Source organism: Ursus arctos, unplaced genomic scaffold (assembly GCF_023065955.2).
Source record: "Ursus arctos isolate Adak ecotype North America unplaced genomic scaffold, UrsArc2.0 scaffold_25, whole genome shotgun sequence".
NCBI lineage: Eukaryota > Metazoa > Chordata > Mammalia > Carnivora > Ursidae > Ursus > Ursus arctos.
In genome coordinates, this window is record NW_026622930.1 from 14,501,539 (window position 1) to 14,521,113 (window position 19,575).

The window sequence follows — 19,575 nt, forward strand, 5'->3', positions numbered from 1 at the left end:
TACTAGACGAGCCTTGAATATATTGTGGTGCCTCAAAGTAGGTAAATGCAAAAGAGGTGGTGGCCTGTTGAAAAAATAAGGGAGCCAACCTGAAGGATCTCCTGAAGGTCAAAGATGGAACAATTTGGGCTATAAGATAAATAATGATAGTATTGAATTTTAGCCCATAAAAAAAAAAAAAAAACAGGAATTGTCAAAAAAACAGACTGTGGGCCAAATATGGCCTGCCACCTATTTTTGTAAATAAAATTTTACTGGAAAACAAACATGACTATTTGTTTCTGCAACATTTTTTTCTAAAGATTGATTTATTTGACAGAGAGCAGGGAGGGGCAGAGGGAGAGGAAGAGAGAATCTCAAGCAAACTCCCTGCTGAGCATGGAGCCTGACTTGGGACTTGATCCCACAACCCTGAGATCACAACCTGAGCTGAAATCAAGAGTTAGACACCTAACCAACTGAGCCACCTAGGTGCCACTGTTTTTGCAATCTTTCTAAAATACTTCTTCTGGGGCGCCTAGGTGTCTCAGTCGTTAAGTGTCTGCCTTCGGCTCAGGGTGTGATCCTGGGGTCCTGGGATCGAGCCGCGCATTGGGCTCTCTGCTGGGAGCCTGCTTCTTCCTCTCCCACTCCCCCTGCATGTGTTCCCCCTCTGGCTCGCTGTCTCTCTGTCAAATAAATAAATTAAAATCTTAAAAATAAATAAATAATTCCTCTAAGAAGCCCTTTTAGATATTTTTTTTTAACTGTCCTAACCCACCAAAAAATTCTATCACCACAGATATACTGTGTATCAATTTATGTACCTTATATGTATCTATGCTTTATTCATAAAAATAGTAAGACCTTCACACAAGGACCAATTTTTTAAAATTTTTTTATTTTAAAGATTTTATTTATTTATTCGACAGAGATAGAGACAGCCAGCGAGAGAGGGAACACAAGCAGGGGGAGTGGGAGAGGAAGAAGCAGGCTCATAGCAGAAGAGCCTGATGTGGGGCTCGATCCCATAATGCTGGGATCACGCCCTGAGCCAAAGGCAGATGCTTAGCCGCTGTGCCACCCAGGCGCCCCACAAGGACCAATTTTTACAAAACCCCATGGAAGTGATATTGCTCCCAATGAGAATGCGTGGCTTATATATTGTCAGTGACTGATTGGACATTTTAACAGCAGAGTTGAGTAGGTGTAATAGAGGTTGTATGGCATGCAGAGCCCAAAGTGTTTACTGTCACTTCACAGAAAAAGTTTGGTATTGACCCTTGAATTAAAATATCTGTGAATTCAACTGATATAAACAATGGATTAACTAAGAGAGAAAAGATAGTTCTTCCTATGGCTAAAATTAAAAAGACAAGAAATAACAAGTGTTGGTGAGGATGTGGAGAAAAAGGAACCGTTGTGCACTTTTGGTGGGAATATAAATTAGTACAGCCACTGTGGAAATAGTATAGAAGTTCCTCAAAAAATTAAAAATAGAAATACCATATGATCCAATAATTCCTAATAGGTATTTATCCAAAGAAAACAAAAACACTAATTCTAAAAGATATATGAAACCCTGTGTTTATTGCAGCATTATTTATAATAGCCAGTATAAAAGTGACTTAAGTGTCCATCAGTAGATGAATGAATGAATGAATAAGGAAGATGTGTATCCCCCCCCCACACACAGGAATATTACACATCCATAAAAAAAGGATGAGATCTTAGCATTTGCAACAACATGGATGGACGTAGAGGGTGAAATAAGACAAATACCATATGACTTCATATATATGTGGAATCTTAAAAACAGATGAACAGAAAGCAGAATCATCTAAAAATACAAGAACAAACCGATATTTGCCAGAGGGAAAACAGGTAGAGGGATGGGCAAAATAGGTGAGAGGGAATGAGGAATGCAGGTTTGCAGTTATGAACTGAATAAGTCATGGGAATAAAAGACACAGCATAGGGAGTGTAGTCAATGATATTGTAATAGTGTTGTATGGTGACAGATGGTAGCTGCACTTGTAAGCATAGCATAACATATAGAGAAGTTGAAAACTATGTTGTACACTTGAAACTAATGTAAAATTGTGTGTCAAGTATACTCAAAAATTTTTAAAAAATTTTAAAAACACAGGGGTGCCTGAGTGACTCAGTTAAGCGTCTGCCTTCAGCTCAGGTCATGATCCTGGGGTCCTGGGATCGAGCCCCTTGTCGGGCTCTGGGTTCAGTGGTGAATCTGTTTCTCCTGTTTCTCCGTCTGCCCCTCAGTTGCTCGTTTTCTCCTCCCTACCCCCCAGATAAATAAGTAAAATCTTTAAAAAAATTTTTAAAATATATTTCTTCCGTATGGTAGAATTAATAAATGTAAGAGAAAAGAGGGAAATAAGAGGATAACATAAGTCAACTAGTATAGTACTAACTGTTTCAGGCAAGGTCTAGATAAAATGCTAAAATTAATGAAAGTTTGAGGAGAGACAGGATTTGCATAGGCTCAAAGCATTTCTCCTAAAATAGGAATTGAGGACAAAAAGAAACTTTGTAGTTAACTTTGCAGTGAAGAAGCCCTGCAAGCACCAGTTTATCCAAGGAATTGAGGTAAACATCATCAGTAATAATGCATAGTGACATCCTTAATTGATGAACTCCTTGATACGATGCACTAAGAAGAATAAAAATTTTGTGGTATACTTGCCAAAAATTGCATAATTTCACTCCAGTCATGGGAAAGCATGTTACAAGTCCAAATTGAGGGACAGTTTACAAAATAATTGATTGGTACTCTTCGAAAGTGACCATCATGAGAGACAGAGAAAATCAAAGGAACTGTTACAGAGACTGAAGTTGCTAATGAGAAATAACAACTAAATGCAGCCTGGGATCCTGGTTAGGATCCTGAAACAGAAAAAAAAAACCTTAGTGAGAAAACTGGTGAATTTTGAATAAGAAGTTTAGAGGGTGGTATAGTACTAATGTTAATTTCCTCTTCCCGGTCATTGTACCGAGGTTATATAAGATGTTTATATTAGGACAGTGGGGTGAGGAATAAAAGAGAACTGTTTGTACAATTTTTGCAACTTTTTTTATGGCTCTAAAATTAGTCCAAAATAAAAAGTTTCTTTAAAAAATTAAAATCTTTTGCTCTTTAAAAGATACCACTAAGAAAATGAAAGTCCACAAACTGGGAAACACATTTACAAAACAAACATTTGAGAGAAGAATTGTATCCAGAATATATCAAGAACTCTTACAATGCACGAATATGATAACAAACCAATTAAACATAGGCCAAGTGCTTTTTACCCAGAGTCAGACCCAGTTGTAGGAAGTGCATGACAATGTACAGAGCCTCATACTCTGGACTTCTAGTTATAGTACGATGAAGAAGAACCCTGGGAGTTGGAGAATTTATAGAGAGCAGGGAGCTAAAGAAGAGGATCTTAAAGTGTTATAGTTGATGTTCCAAACTCACTCTTACACTGCATGTGGTTGAAACTAATTTGAAACAGCATACTGAAGGCTTTGAGAACTGAGTTACAAGCATCCAGATTTCAGATTGGCCCCTGTGGTGTGTACATGTGGTACTACTAAAAAGGCTTAAAAAATTCTAACATGGAATTGCAGAAGGAGAATTGTGACATGAACCCTGAACTTAACTGGATTGCTTGCCTGATGAAGCACAAAAAACAAAAAAATCATTCTCTAGAGGATTTTAACAGGGCCCAGAGTTTATAACACAATATTCAAAATGTCCAGACATAATCCAAAATTATCACACAAAGAATTAGAAAAATCTTAACTTACAAAAGACAACAGTCATCAGCCCCAAGATGATGTAAATGTTGGAATTATCAAAGAATTTAGAGCAGTTGTTTTAACTATGTGTCATGAAGTAAAGGGGAATGCTTTTGAAACAAATGAAATGTTGCAAGTTCTCAGCAAAGAAGTAGAAGCTGTAGAAAAATGGAACATTTAGAACTGAAAAATACAAAAATGGAAGAATTCCATATCTGAGTGTGTGGTAGCCAGATTGTGCCTCCTGCACCCCCACCACAAAGATATCCACTCGCTAATCCATGGAATTTGTGAATATGTTGTTAAATGCCAAACATGATTTTGAAGATATAATTAAGGTATGGACATTAAGAGAGTGTCCTGAATTTCCCAGATGGGCCTAATTTAATCATATGAACCCTTAAAAATAGATAACTTTCTCCAGCTGGAATCAGAAGTCAGAGTCCAAACTTAAGAAGGAACTCATTGTGTCATTGCTGGTTTGAAGATGCAGGTGGCAATATAATGAAAAATGCGGGCAGCCTTAGGGAAGTTGAAGTTCTCAGCTGACAGTCAGCAGGAAAACAAAGGCCTCAGTCCTTTTACGACAGGGAATCGAATTCAGTCAACATTCTGAATGAACTTGGAAGCTGATTCATCCTCAGAGACTCCAGAAAGAAATGAAACTGTGTTGATACCTTGATTTTGGCCTGGTGAGACTCTGAAGCAGAGAACCTAGCTCTAACTGGATTTCTGCCCTGCAGAACTTTAGATGATAAATTTGTGTTGTGTCAAGATGCTCAGCTTGTGGTATGTCATAGCAGCATAGGAAACAATCTGGAATATATTTTCACTCTTTTTACAAATGTTAGACTTTTATTATTTCTTGGATGTCAGTGCAGTCATTAAGTTCCTGGGTCAGAGGTAAAGAATTTTATTACTTATGGCGTAGCAAACAGCATGGGTCAATAATAACAGAATATACATTCTTTTCACATGCCTTTGGAACTTTTACCAACAGTATAGGTCATATCCTATAAAACAAACCTCAATAAACGTAAAAAAATTGAAGTCATGCAAAATATATTCTTTAAACATAATGAAATAAAAATCATTAATTCAAAGAAAACAGGGAAATCAAAATATTTTAAAGTGGATGAAAATGAAAACATATCAAAATGTGTGAAAATCAGCTACAGCATTGTTTCAAGAGAAATTTACAGTGTTAAAAGGTTGAAGATCAGTAATCTGAGATTCCACTTTTAAATCTAGAAAAAGAAGAGCAAACTAAACTCAAAAGCAAACAGAAGGAATAATAAAAAGCAGAAATCAATGAAAACAGCAAAACAATAAGGAAAAATCAAACCAAAAGCTAGTTGTGTGTTTTTGTTTTCGTTTTTGTTTTTTTCAACACGGGGCTTGAACTCCTGATCCTGAGATCTAGACCTGAGCTGAGATCAAGAATCTGCTTAACCCAACTAAGCCACCCATAAGCCCCCAAAAGCTATTTTTTTAAAAAAGACTGATTAAATTGATGAATTTCCAGCTAGACTACCAAGAACAAAAAGAAGATGGAAATTACCAAAGTTCATCAAGCTATCACTGCAGACCTAAAGACATTAAAAGGATAAGAAGGGAATACTATGAACAACTATACATAGAGATATATGACAACTTAGATGAAATGGACTATTCCTTTGAAAGATTCAAGCTATCATAACTTACCAAGAAGAATAGATAACGCGAATAACCCTACATCTGTTAAAGTAATTGGATTTGTAGTTTGAAACTTTTCAAAAAAGAAAGCCCCAGGTACAAATGGTTTCACTGGTAACTCTGCCAGACATTTAAAGAGGGAATAATACCAATTCCACACAGCTCTTATTGACAATAGATGAGGAGAGAATGCTTCCAACTCATTTTATGAGACTGGCATTACTTTAATATGAAGTCCAGACAAAGACATTAGAAGAAAAGGAAATTACAGACCACTATTCCTCATTAACATAGATGTAAAAATTCTCAGTAAACTAATCAAATAAAATCCATCAATAGAATAAAACACTATGACCAAGGGGTTCAGGGTGAGTTCAACATTTGAAAACTAATCAAGGCAATTCACTGTATTAAGAGACTAAAGAAGGAAAATCATGATCATCTCAATAAATGCAGGAAAAGAATTTGACAAAATTCAACATCTGTTCATGTATTTTAAAATGTGTAGCAAACTAAGAATAGAAGGCTACTTCCTTAACTGTACAAGCATCTATAAAAAACCTACAGCTAACATTATGCTTAATGGTGAGAGACTGAATGTTTTCCTCATGAGACCAGGAAAAAGATAAGGGTCCTTTCTTTCCTCTCCTAATTCAACATTGTACTGGAAGATCTAGCCAGTGCAATAAAGCAAGAAATAGGAAAAAAAGACTTAGAGGAAAGGAAGAAATAAATATTCTCTATTCCTAGATAATTTGATTGCCTACATAGAAACTTCCAAATAATCTACAGCACACACACACTGCTCCTAAAACGAGTAAGGGAATTTACCAAGGTTATAAGATACAAGGTCAGCATGCATAAATCAATTGTATTTCTACATCCTAGTAATTAACAACTGGAAACTGAAATTTTTAAACACTACCATTTATAAGAACTCAAAAAACAATCTTGCATAAATTTAACAAAATCTATGCAGTACTTGTATACTAAAAACTATAAAATGAAGCTGAAAAAGCAACTTAAAAATGTAGTATATGTAATGTTCATGGATTGGAAGGCTTATGTAGTAAAGATATCAGTTCTTCTCAGATTGATCTATAGAGTTTATCTTATCCCAGTCCCAACAGGGTATTTAGGATATACAAACGGATTCTAAACTTAGAGGGAAGATAAAGCACTTGGAATATCCAGAACAATTTTGAAAAGGAATGAAGGTGGAAAACTCACAGTACTCAATTTTAAGGATTATTATAAAGCAATAGTAACTTGACCATGTGGTATTAGTGAGACGATAGATGCATCAATTGGTGGAACAAAATTATAAGGTACATTTTGTTGCAAATTAATCAATTTTTGACAAAGGTACATGGACAATTCAATGGAGAAAAGATAGTGTTTTCAATAAATGGGGCGGGAACAAGTTGGACATCCATTTGAAAAAATAAGCAAAACCCACTCTACGTCTTACACAAAATTGACTCAAAGTGATGATAGATTTAAATGTAAAACATAAAACTGCAAAGATTTTAGAAGGAAACTTAAAAGCAAATCTTTATTACCTTTGGTTGTGCAAAAGCATGGTCTATAAAACAAAAAAAATTGATGAAATGGACTTCATAAAAATAAAAAATGTTTGCAGAAGAAACTTTTGCAGTATATTTGTGTATAAGTTCTGTGTAGACATATGTTTCCATTTCTTGGGAATTTAGGAGTAGAATTACTAGATCATATGATAATGCTATGTTTAGCTTTTGAGGAATTGCCAAACCATTCCCGAGAGGGGCTGTATTATTTTACAGTCCCACAGCAATATTTGAAAATTATGTTTTCTCCATATCCTTGCTAGTACTTGATATAATATAAAATACATATATTTTATATGTACATATATTATATGTGTGTATATATGTGTGTGTTTGTGTGTATATATATATATATGTTTGCACACATATATGTACACACATACACATACATACGCACACATCCATACTGTCTTTTTTATCATGGAAGTGGTATATCATTGAAATTTAGATTTGCATTTTCCTGTTGGCTAGTGATGTTGAGCATCTTTTCATGTGCTTTTTGTCTGTCTTGCTTGGGGAGATGTTTATTCAAATCCTTTGTCCATTTAAAAAATGGGATTATTTGTGGTTTTATTGTTGAGTTCTTTATATTTTATAGATATAAGTCCCTTATCAAATCTTTGCAGTTATGTTCTCCCATTCTATGTGTTATGTTTTCATATTTTTCATAGTTGTCCTTTGAAACATAAAAGTTTTTAATTTTGGAGGCACCTGGGTGGCTCAGTTGGTTAAGTGTCTGCCTTCTGCTTGGGTCATGGTCCCAGGGTCCTGGGATCAAGCCCTGCATCACTCTCTGCTCAGCAGGGTTTCTCCCTATTCCTCTGCTGATCCCCCTGCTTGCGCTCTCTTGGTGGCTCTCTCTCACTCTCTCTCTCAAATAAATAAAAATCTTTTTTTAAAAAGTTTTTAATTTTGATGAAACCCGTTTTATTTTTTCTTTTGTCACTTCTGTTTTTGTGTCCTAAGAAACCCTTATTTTATCTGAGGTCAGTAAGATTTATGCCTATATTTTCTTCTAAGAATTTTATTATTTTAGCTCTCACATTTTGAACAGATTTTTGTATATGGTTTAGGGTATGGGTCTACATTCTTTGTTTTGTATTGTGGATATTCATATGTCCTAGCACCATCTTCTTCCTTTGAATTATCTTAGCACCATCCTTCATGAAAGTCAATTGACCACGAATATGTTGATTTATTTCTGGACTCTCCGTTTTGTTTCACGATCTGCACCTCTGTTATGCTAGTCCATGCTGTGTTGATTACTCTAGTTTTTTTTTCTTTTTTAAGATTTTATTTATTTATTCGACAGAGATAGAGACAGCCAGCGAGAGAGGGAACACAGGCAGGGGGAGAGTGGGAGAGGAAGAAGCAGGCTCATAGCAGAGGAGCCTGATGTGGGGCTCGATCCCAGACCGCCGGTATCACGCCCTGAGCCGAAGGCAGACGCTTAACCGCTGTGCCACCCAGGCGCCCCTATAGTAAATTAGTAAGTTTTGAAATTGGAAGTGTGAATCTTCCAATTTTGTTCTTTTTCAAGATTGTTTTAGCTATTCTCAGTTTTTGAATCACCTGGTGAATGTCTTCAAGGCAGGCAGCTGGTATTTTGGCATGGATTGGTTTTAACTCTAGATCAATTTAGGAAGTATTGCCATATTAACTATATTACAAGCTTGGAATATATATTTTTCCATTTATTTAGATCTTTTAAATTTTGTTTAACGGTGTCTTGTACTTTTCTTTGTACAAGTCTTGTACTTTTTAAAGTTTATTCCTAAGTGTTTTCTTCTTTTTGATGCTAATATAAGTGAAGTTATTTTCTTGATGTAATTTTCAGATTGTTCATTGCTAGTGTACAGAAATATAATTGATACTTTATATTGATCTTGTATCCTACCACATTGCTGAACTCATTTATTAGCTTTACTTGGGATTTATTTTATTATTGTTTGTGATTCCTTAGGATTTTCTATATACAAGATAATGTCATCTGCAAGTAGAGATAGTTTTACTTCTCCCATGTGTTTCTTTTTCTTGCCTAATTGTCCTGGCTAGAATATCCAGACTGTGTTGGATGGAAGTGACAAGAGCCGACATCCTTGTCTTGCTCCTATCCTTAGAGGGGAAACTTTCAGGCTTTCACCATTAAATGTGGTAACAGCTGTAGGTTTTCATAGATGCCCTTTATCAGATTGAGAACATTCTCTATAATTCATAGTTTGTTGTGTATTTTTTTAAACCTTTTTTTTTTTAAAAGATTTATTTATTTATTTGACAGAGAGAGAGAGAGACAGCAAGAGAGGGAACACAAGCAGGGGGAGTGGGAGAGGAAGAAGCAGGCCCCCAGCGGAGGAGCCTGATGCGGGGCTCAATCCCAGAACGCCGGGATCACGCCCTGAGCTGAAGGCAGACGCTTAACGACTGAGCCACCCAGGCACCCCTGTCGTGTATTTTTATCACAAAAGAGGTTGAATTTTTGTCAGATGCATCTTCTGTCTGTTGAGATGAACAAAATGGTTTTTTTTTTTTAACCTTTATTCTTTTTTTTTTTTAGAATTGACCTTTATTCTCATAATATATTGGTTTGTTTTTATATGTTGAACCAACCTTCCATTCCCACTTATCTTCCTTCCCACTGATTACTCATTTAGTATCCCCTGACTTGATGAATACCATCTAAGCCATTCAGATGCCCAAGCCAGAAATCCTCGAGTCATCTTAGATCCTTCCATTTCCCTTACTCACTACATCCAATCAGTTCTTTTTTTTTTTTTTTTAAGATTGTATTTATTTATTTGTCAGAGAGAGAGAGAGAGACTGAGCAAGCACGGGGAGCAGCAGGCAGAGAGAGAAGCAGGCTCCCTGCTGAGCAAGGAGCCTGATGTGGGACTTGATCCCAGGATCCTGGGATCATGACCTGAGCCAAAGGCAGATGCTTAACCAGCTGAGCCACCCAGGAGTCCCCAGTTGATTCTGTCTTAATACGCTCCTAACTTTTCCCACTTTGAATTCATCCTTCACTGTGATGCCAGGAGTGATTTTTTTTTTCCTCCCAAAGATGAATCTCATAATCTAAATCTACTTGTAGAAAAATTTATGAAGGAGAAATTTATATTCACTGCCTGCCTTCTGATGTACATAAACCATTACCAGCTGTTAGGTCTTTGTCTTGTTTTTTAAAGACTCAGATTATTTTCTGTGAACTATGGGTGACTTTTCTGTTTCTTGAAATGTGATTTGTGTTATAGTAACCAAAACAGTATGGTATTGGCATAAAAACAGACACATAGATCAATGAAACAGAATTGAGAGTCCAGGAATAAACCCACGCATATATGGACAATTAATTTACGACAGAGGAGCCAAGAACATAAAATGGAGGAAGGACAGTCTCTTAATAAATGGTGTTGGGAAAACTGGACAGCCACATGCAAAAGAATGAAACTTGACCACTGTCTTATACTGTACACAAAAATTAACTGAAAATGGATTAAAAACTTGAATGTAAAACCTGAAACCATAAAACTCCTAAAAGAAAAGAGGTGGTAAGCTCCTTGACATAAGTCTTTGCAGTGTATTTGCGGCTCTGACTTCAAAGACCAAGGGAAACCAAAGCAAAAGTAAACAAATTGAACTACATCAAACTAAAAAGCTTCTGCATGGTGAAAGAAACCATCAAAAGGAAAAAGCAACCTACTGAATGGGAGGAGATATTTGCCAAAATTACATGTTTGGCAAGGGATTAATATCCAGAATATATGAAGAACTCATACAACTTAACCAAAAAATCTGATTTAAAAAATGGGCAGAGGATATGCATATACATTTTTCCAAAGAAGATAAATCAGTGGCCAGCAGGCACATGAAAAGATGTTCAATATCACTAATTATTAGGGAAATGCAAATCAAAACCACAATGAGGTATCACCTCACAAGGGTAGATTAACTATCATCAAAAAGACAAGAAAAAGCAAGTGTTGGAGAGAATGTGGAGAAACGGGAACCTTCATAAATAAAGTTCTGGGAATGTAAATTAGTGCATCCGCTATGTAAAACACTATGGCTGTACCTTAAAAAGTTGACAATAGAACTGCCATACTATCTAGCAGCTCCACTTCTGGGCATTTATCTGAAGAATGTGAAAACAATGCAAAATGATATATGCAGCCTGTTGTTACTTACAGCATCATTTACAATAGCTAAGAAATAGAAACAACCTAGGGGCGCCTGGGTGGCACAGCGGTTAAGCGTCTGCCTTCGGCTCAGGGCGTGATCCCGGCGTTATGGGATCGAGCCCCACATCAGGCTCTTCCGCTATGAGCCTGCTTCTTCCTCTCCCACTCTGCCTGCCTGTGTTCCCTCTCTCGCTGGCTGTCTCTATCTCTGTCAAATAAATAAATAAAATCTTTAAAAAAAAATAAAAAAAAATAAAAAAAAAGAAATAGAAACAACCTAAATGTGCCTGAGTGGATGAATGGATAAAGGTGTGGTATTATATATACACAATGGACTACTACTCAGCCATAAAAAGAGTGAAATCAGAGGCAACAACATGAATGGACCTTGAAGGTATTAAGTGAACTAAGTTAGAAGGAGAAAGTAAAAAACAATATGATCTCAGTCATAGGTGAATCTAAAAAACCAGTACAAATAAAACAAAAAACTCATTCACAGAAAACAGATTGGCGGTTACCACAAGAGTAGTGGTGGTACTACAAGGGTAGGTGGTTGAGGGGTGGGCGAAATGGGTGAAGGAACTCAAATGTATGGTAATAGATGGTAACTAGATTTTTGGAGGTGATCATTTTGAGACGAATACAGATATTTAATTATAATATTGTATACCTGAAACTTATATAATGTTACATACCAATTTTACTTCAATTAAGAATGGGATTTGTAATTAAAGTATTATTGGAGGAGTGCTACTAAATACTATTTTTGGACACTAAGGTTTGGTCTAACATTATCCAATAAAAGAGTAAAATAGGAGAGAGGGCTTAAAAACAAGATGAATCCCAAATCAGAAAATGGCATTTGGTAAGGTTGCTGCTAATTTGTTGCTGTGGTGCAGTTGATCCCTTGTAACAATTCTTTTCTTGCAAAGTTTACACACACGGTATCTTATTACAGAGATTACGAAGTCTATCATCAATTGCTTTTCACATACATGTACTAGTCAAGTAATAACTCTTAGCATGGATTTTTGTAGAAGTTACTTTAAACCCAAATTATTTTAAATGGATAACATAATTTTTGCATTGGTGTATATAAAGTTTACATATATCAAATACTATAAAAGCTCTATAAGCAATTTCATTTATTTTTTAATTTAATTTTTTTATAATAATTTTTAAGTCAGTTTATTTGTTTATTTTGCAGCCTTGCATTGCATCCTGAACGAGTATTAGTAGCAACAGGACAAGTTGGGAAAGAGCCTTATATATGCGTTTGGGATTCATACACTGTGCAGACCATATCAGTTCTAAAGGATGTTCATACACATGGTATAGCCTGTTTAGCATTCGACTTAGATGGACAGGTATGTGATATTTTTTTTTCCTTTCCTAAACTATATCTTAAAAATGTGTACTATAAGAAATGATTATAAATCTATAAATGTTAAATTGGAAAGCAATAGATGAAAAGTACCTGTTTGTTCAAGGGTAGAGGTAGGTAGGTTGGGTGGATAGTTAATAAATATGAGAAAAATAAGAACAATAAGGAGTCTTTATTTCATGTATGAAGAACTTTTTAATTAATACTATTAAGAAAGCCAAAGAGATTCTGACTCAGTAGAATATTACCTGGTTGTTCTAGAAAACTTTACATATAAATAACTCTTTTCCACTTAGTGCATGTTGATAAGACAGATGGGAGACATCTTAGGAAAACTAAGTTTCTCTAAGTAGAGCTGTATACATTTTAGTTTTCAGTTATTTTAAAGGTTTCTGTTAAAATTACATTTTTTATTGAAAAGAGAGGCAGTTCCTATAATATGAGGTATTTTTATACAAAATCAAAGTTGAAAACAAAGGATATAATTATTCCACTTATCAGTTCCCAAATTATTATCTACTTCTAGTTAATGATTGTTAAAAAAAATTAAACATGCCAAGAACTTTTTCATGGTGCTTTCATGGAACTTGTTATACCTAAACATATTTAAGAAGTAGTAAGAAGTTGAATTTTACAGATGTGGTTAATTTATAGTCTTTAAATTTTCATGTTAAAATTAGACTTTAAAAATCATTTTAATTTTTAGAAAAATTTTAGTTACCTGCTTTTCAGTTCATAAAATTAATTTTATAGATTGATATTTTACAGAAACATTACATTGTGTTCTGTTCTCTTGAAAATTAGAAGTAGATGTTTTATTTATAACTGGGGAGTAGCTTTTTTGAGTAGCATAGATTAATATCACTTTCTGTTAAGAGTCTGGTAAGAGCTCTTTAAAGACTTAACTGGAACCTTTCATTTGGGGGAAGAATGTGCTTCTAGGTTTAATATCACTATGTAGCAGTGATTGGCAATTATAGAACCTTAATTCTTGTCCCATTTTTGCTGTTGTTTTTCAAGTCCCTATTGTCCTCATATCAATTTTCTTTTAAAGGAAGAGTATAATACCCTTACCTACCTCGTAGGAGATTAAATTTTATGAAACAAAGCTCCAGTTTTTTTAAATCATTTACCAAAAGTGTTATGAAGTCCAAGATGTATTAACTATAATAAGCATCTGTATACTTTAAACATAGATGTTTTCTTCCTAATTTTGAAATTGCTCTTTCTAAATGTAATATATTGCATTGTTGAGGAATTTCTTTAATATATGCAAGGAAAAGTCACGCCCATAGCTTTTCCTAGTTGAAGGCCTCTAATTTTGCTTATTTTAAACGACTTATAAGGAAAGCCTTGGGTACATGTATTTTATTATCACAGATCTTCATGAAAATGTGTTACTTAAAAATTGAAGCTTATAAAAAACATAACAGCTAAAAGTTATTGAGCACATACTAAGTACCAAGCATTGTGCTAAGCCTACCTTATCTTACTTAATCCTCACAACAACCCTATGAAATAGATACTATTATTATCTCTATTTTACAGATAAAGAAACTGAGACTTAGAGAGGTTAAATAACTTGCCCCAGGTTACACAGCTAGTAAATGGAGCCAGAGCGGAAACCCAGGTCAGTCACACTCCAAAAGCTCATATTTTTTAACCACAGTACTCTCCTGCCTCCCAAACATGGAACTTAGGAGGTAGTGATTTATATTTCACAAGGAATTCATCCATCTTAAATATAGTTAAAGCTTATAAGGAACTACTGCAAATTGAAGATTAAGTTAAGAAGAGTATCTCTCAAATTAATGAGAAAATGCTTTAGTTAAATATATTTGAGAACTTATCTATTCACTAATCTATAAACTGTTATGAGATATCAACTAGGAAATATTTTATGATTTTTGCATTTTCTGTTAGATTTGAAACTATAAGTGCTCTGTTAAGATTTATCCAATGAATGAGTTCCCTGTTGGTAGTAATGCTGAATGTTATTTTCCCAGAGGCTTTCTTCTAAATGGACTGAATATCCACTCTAATACCAGAAGTCTGCCTTATTGTGAATAATTAGGACCTGAAAAGTCTACTTATATAAATGCATATCAAACAGGGATTCAGATTTCTTAGTGGGAAGAAGGGGAATTTGAGTGGTACTTTGTCTTGAAAATACAATACAGGGGCGCCTGGGTGGCTCAGTTGTTAAGTGTCTGCCTTCGGCTCAGGGCGTGATCCCGGCGTTCTGGGATCGAGCCCCCCATCAGGCTCCTCCGCTCGGAGCCTGCTTCATTCTCTCCCACTGCCCCTACTTGTGTTCCCTCTCTCGCTGGCTCTCTCTCTCTCTGTCAAATAAATAAATAAAATCTTTTTTAAAAAAAAAAAGAAAATATAATACATTATAAAAACATTTTTCATATTAAAATCTAAGCTATATTTATAGCTCTGGTGATTCACAGAATAAATAAGAATAGTGTTAATTTTATTTTTTTAAAGATTTATTTATTTGAGAGAGAGGAACACAAGCAAGGGGAGTGGGAGAGGGAGAAACAGGCTTCCCACTGAGCAGGGAGTCCTGTGTAGCAGGGCTCAATCCCAGGACCCTGGGATCATGACCTGAGCCCAACGCAGATGCTTAATGACTGAGCCACCCAGGCATCCCTAGTGTTAATTTTTTAACCTAATTTTGTCAGTTACATGATGGTACAAGATAAAATGCTTTAGTTTACCTTTGACTTTTGGCACATGGTTATGAAGAGAGTAATTTTTGCAAAAATATTAGGGGAGTTCACTGGTTTTTTCAAGTGCCTTTCAGCAATCTCTTGATATCAGGACATATCTCAGGTGCCTAAAGTATTCTTCTTGAGGTTTTTTTTTTTTTCTATTTCTTTGCCAGATTCTAATTTCTGATGGCTTTATGTATGATTTTACCAGCATTTACTCCACTAAGCCCTGCGTCTTTTGCAAAATTTGTGATTTTACTTTGTAACATTATGACCGTTAGTTCTTATGTAATGAACACTGAGATCACAAGGACCCCCACACTAAAATCTTTTAAGTGTAATTGTTCCTTATTTGAATATGTTTCACAGTTGCAGGAACTTATGAGATCATCTAGTTGTGTCTATTAGGATATTTTTCTTATTTGAGTATTTAATGTGCTAGAACTTTTTAATAAATACTTCCAATTCAATTAATGGGCACAACCAAAATTTTGTTCAGGACTAAGATCAAGGAGGAATTTGGGAAGCTGGATAGAGGCTTCTTTATATGGTTTTCTTTCTCCCTCTCTGACTTTTACTTCTTAATTATCTTTAAAGGAGCTTTTCCTTCTGTCTGCTTCTTAAATGTCAGTGTTCTTTAGGAGTCTGTAGCCTTCTTTTCTTTTTACTTATTCTCTCTAGGTGATCATTTAGAGCCATGATTTTAACGCCCACGTCAGTTAACAGTGGCCCCAGCTTCTCTCCTTAACTTCAGATACTCCCTCCCTTGAGTGTCATACAGATATACCATATATTATACATTTAAAACTGAATCTCTCTTTATTCCAACTCTATTAAAACACAAAGTTTATTCTTTCTCGGGCTATGCCCTGTCTTTCCAGCTTTGTCTCCTGCCCCTTTCCAGGTGGCACTCCTCCCTTCAGCCGCCCTGAATTAGGCTTTTTCCTGAAAGCACCATGATCTAATTTTAGTGTCCTTTGATCTGAAAGGCACTTTCTCTTACTTTTCTTCCCAAATCGTCCTCAATCTTCCCAGATACAGTTAAAGCATTACTTTAAAAAATGTTATTTATTTGAGAGAGAGAGCGCGCACACGTGCGTGTATGGGGGGGGGGGTTGTGGAGATGGGGTAGCAGACTCCTCGCTGAGCAGGGAGCTTGGCAAATAGCTCCATCCCAGGATCCTGGGATCATGACCTGAGCTGAAGGCAGACGCTCAACTGACTGAGCCACCCAGGCGCCCCTAAAGCATTACTTTTACTGGAAAAGCTTATCCTCTTCCTCACCTACCTAGGCTGGGTTAAATGTGATAAAAAATGATAAAGTAAAAAATGACAGAAAGCTAGGAGAGGAAATAGTATTGGCTTGGTTATTTCTACCTTATCCTCTCTGCTGTTGCTTAACCTATGCTGAGGGAGGTTGGTTTTGGCTACGTAAGTTTATCAGGGCTACAGGGAAGTGCTCCCAGATCTCTCTTGTTACTGCCTATACAGAGCTGGATGTTTGGAGGCTCTATGGAGATATATGGAGTTTAAAGCTTTCGACCAGTTGTGGTTTGCTGTGTGTGTATGATGAGCCAAGTCAGAGAGAAAGGACAGTGCCCCTCTAACTGTCCCTCGCTTGATTCTTGTCTTGTGAAATTTTAATCTCTACACAGTAGGTAAAGATCTCTTTTAGCCAGGTACTTAACGATACCCTATAGTTCCCAACTATTAAAGACTCAAGAAAGCAAATCCTCTCCTCTTGTTCCCTTGAGATTTCTGCCAGCATGATATGATGGAGAGCCAAAACAGACTATATACTGTATCTTTTTAAGGGAGCCATTCATTCCACCCATTTGAGGGTTTAAATAGTAATTCTACTTTGCAGAAATCTGTTTCTAACTGGGTACCAAATGGCATTTCTCATTTGGACAGGAAGAGAGCATAGGTTATTTCATTTTTTTAAAAGATTTAATTATTTATTAGAGAGCGTGTGCAGGCGAGTGCACCCATGCATGCCTGTGTATGAGTGGGGGGAGGGGCAGAGGGCGATAATCTTCAAGCTGACTCCCTGCTAAGCACGGACGCCCCCCCCCCCCCCCCGCCCCAACTCATGGCTCAATCTTACAACCCATGAGATCGTGACCTGAGCCGAAACCAAAAGTTAGACACTCAACTGACTGAGCCGCCCAGATGCCCTGAGGGCATGGGTTCTTAAAGCTAATTAATGTTATGGTAAATTAATAATGATGATAGCAAACATTTATATAACATTAATCATATAGTAACTCTCTTATAAAAATGTATATTAATTCTCATGTTAACCCTATGAAACACTTATTATCCCCACTTAATAGAGAAAACTAAGGTACAGAGAGGCTGCATAACTGCTGAAAGTAATCCAGTTAGTGAGAAATGGAGCTAGTGTTCAAACCTAGGCAGTCTGGTACCAGCATCTATGCTTTAAATCAGAGATTAGTAAACTTTCTGTAACAGTCAGATTGGAAATATTTCAGCTCTGTAGACCATATGGTCTCTGGCTCAACTACTCAGCTCTGCATTGTGGTGGGAAAACAGTCATAGACAACTTGTAAAAGAATGGGTATGGCTGTGCTCCAATATAATTTTATTTACAAAAACAGGGTGTAGGCAAGATTTGGCCTGAGGGTTATAGTTTGCTGACCCCTGCTTCTAAACCAGTGCTTTTCAAATTATGTGTTGTGGGCTGATCTTTATGATTTCTTCTTCAGCCCTTCAGTTACTTAGAAGTGTATTATTAATTTCCACCCATTTGGAGGATTTTCTGTACAACTTCCTGTTATTCTAATATCTGTTTTTGTCAGACAGCATAATCTATATTTTAATTTTTTTAATTTGGGCTTATTTTGTGATCTTTATGAAACTCATGCACTTGGAAAGGATGTGGAAAAATATATGTATTCTGTTTCTCCTGTTTACTGTGCTATTGTTATTCATTTTACTTATGCATACTTTGTAAATTTCATAACTGTTATTCTTGCTTTAAACAGTTTTTTAAAAAATTAAAAACAAAAGTCTTATTTACATATTTACCATTTGGGCGTTCTTCATTCACATGTGTATCATTTCTGTCTGCCTGAAGAAATTTCCATTATCATATCTTCTAGTGCAGGTTTGTTGATGGCCTATTTTCTCACATTCTGTTTACTTGAAAAAGACTATTTGACCCAATTTTCCCAAGATAATTTTGCTAGGTATACTATTCAATGTTACCTTTTTCCCCTCAGCATTTTAAAAATTGTATGTATTTATTAGAGAGAGAGAGAGAGATTGGAAAGTGTGAGCGGTGGAGGACCAGAGAGAGAGGGACAACAGACTCTGCACTGAGCCCACTGTAGGCTCAGTCCCATGACCCTGAGACCATGACCTGAGCCAAAATCAAGAGTCCAAAGCTTAATGGACTGAGTCACCCAGGCACATCCCCTCAGCATTTTAAAGAGGTTATTTGTTGTCATTTGATTTGCATAGCTTCAGATGAGGTCTAGGATAATTTTTAAATCTCTGATCCTCTCTACCCAAATTGTCTTTTTTTCTGGCCGTTTCTAAGATTTTTCTCTTTACCACTGGTTTTGACAATTTGATTACCATTTGTGTTGATGTATGTTTTCCAGTGTGTGTGATTATTTCTGCTGGGAGTTTATTGAGCTTCTTAGATTTCTGGGTTTATGGGCTTCATCACATTTAGAAAATTTTAGCCATTATTTCTTCAGTTTTATTTTTTCTTCTCCTCCATCTTCTCCTTGTGGAGCTACAATGACTTATATGTTATACCACTTGACGTTTTTCTAAAGTTAGCCAAGGCACTATTAATTTTTTTCCCCTTCTTTCTATGCTTTATTTTGGGTAGTTTTTGTTGCTATGTCTTCAAGTTCATTTATCTTTTCTTAATGCTCTAAGCTGCTATTAATCTATGGCATGAATTTTTATTTCACATAATTTAACATTTATTTTTACAAGTTCTATGTGTTCTTTTATATCTTCTGTTTCTTATTTTATTCCTTGTATGTTTTAAAATAATTCTTGAATGGGGCTTCTGGTTGGCTCAGTCAGTGGAGCATGTGACTCTTGATCTCAGGGTTGTGGTTTCGAGCTCCATGTTGGGTGTAGAGATTACTTAAAATAAAATCTTAAATAATTCTTGAGCATCTTGAACATTTTCATTTTAATAGCTAATGTCTCAATTTTAATCATTTCTGTGATTCTTAGGTCTG

General features: G+C 35.8%; 1 protein-coding gene across 11 annotated transcripts in view; it reads left to right on the forward strand.

Moving 5' to 3' along the window:
- EML5 (EMAP like 5) overlaps positions 1-19,575 on the forward strand; it is a 169,731-nt gene that overhangs the window by 15,950 nt on the left and 134,206 nt on the right. For all 11 annotated transcript variants that reach the window (XR_006411285.3, XR_006411284.3, XM_044389980.3 and 8 more), the window contains exon 2: positions 12,450-12,609. Coding sequence is in view for 9 of the 11 variants with exons in the window: in XM_044389980.3 (XP_044245915.1) it covers positions 12,450-12,609 (160 nt within the window). In the remaining 2 variants the exon portion in view is untranslated. The remainder of the gene's footprint in view (positions 1-12,449; positions 12,610-19,575) is intronic.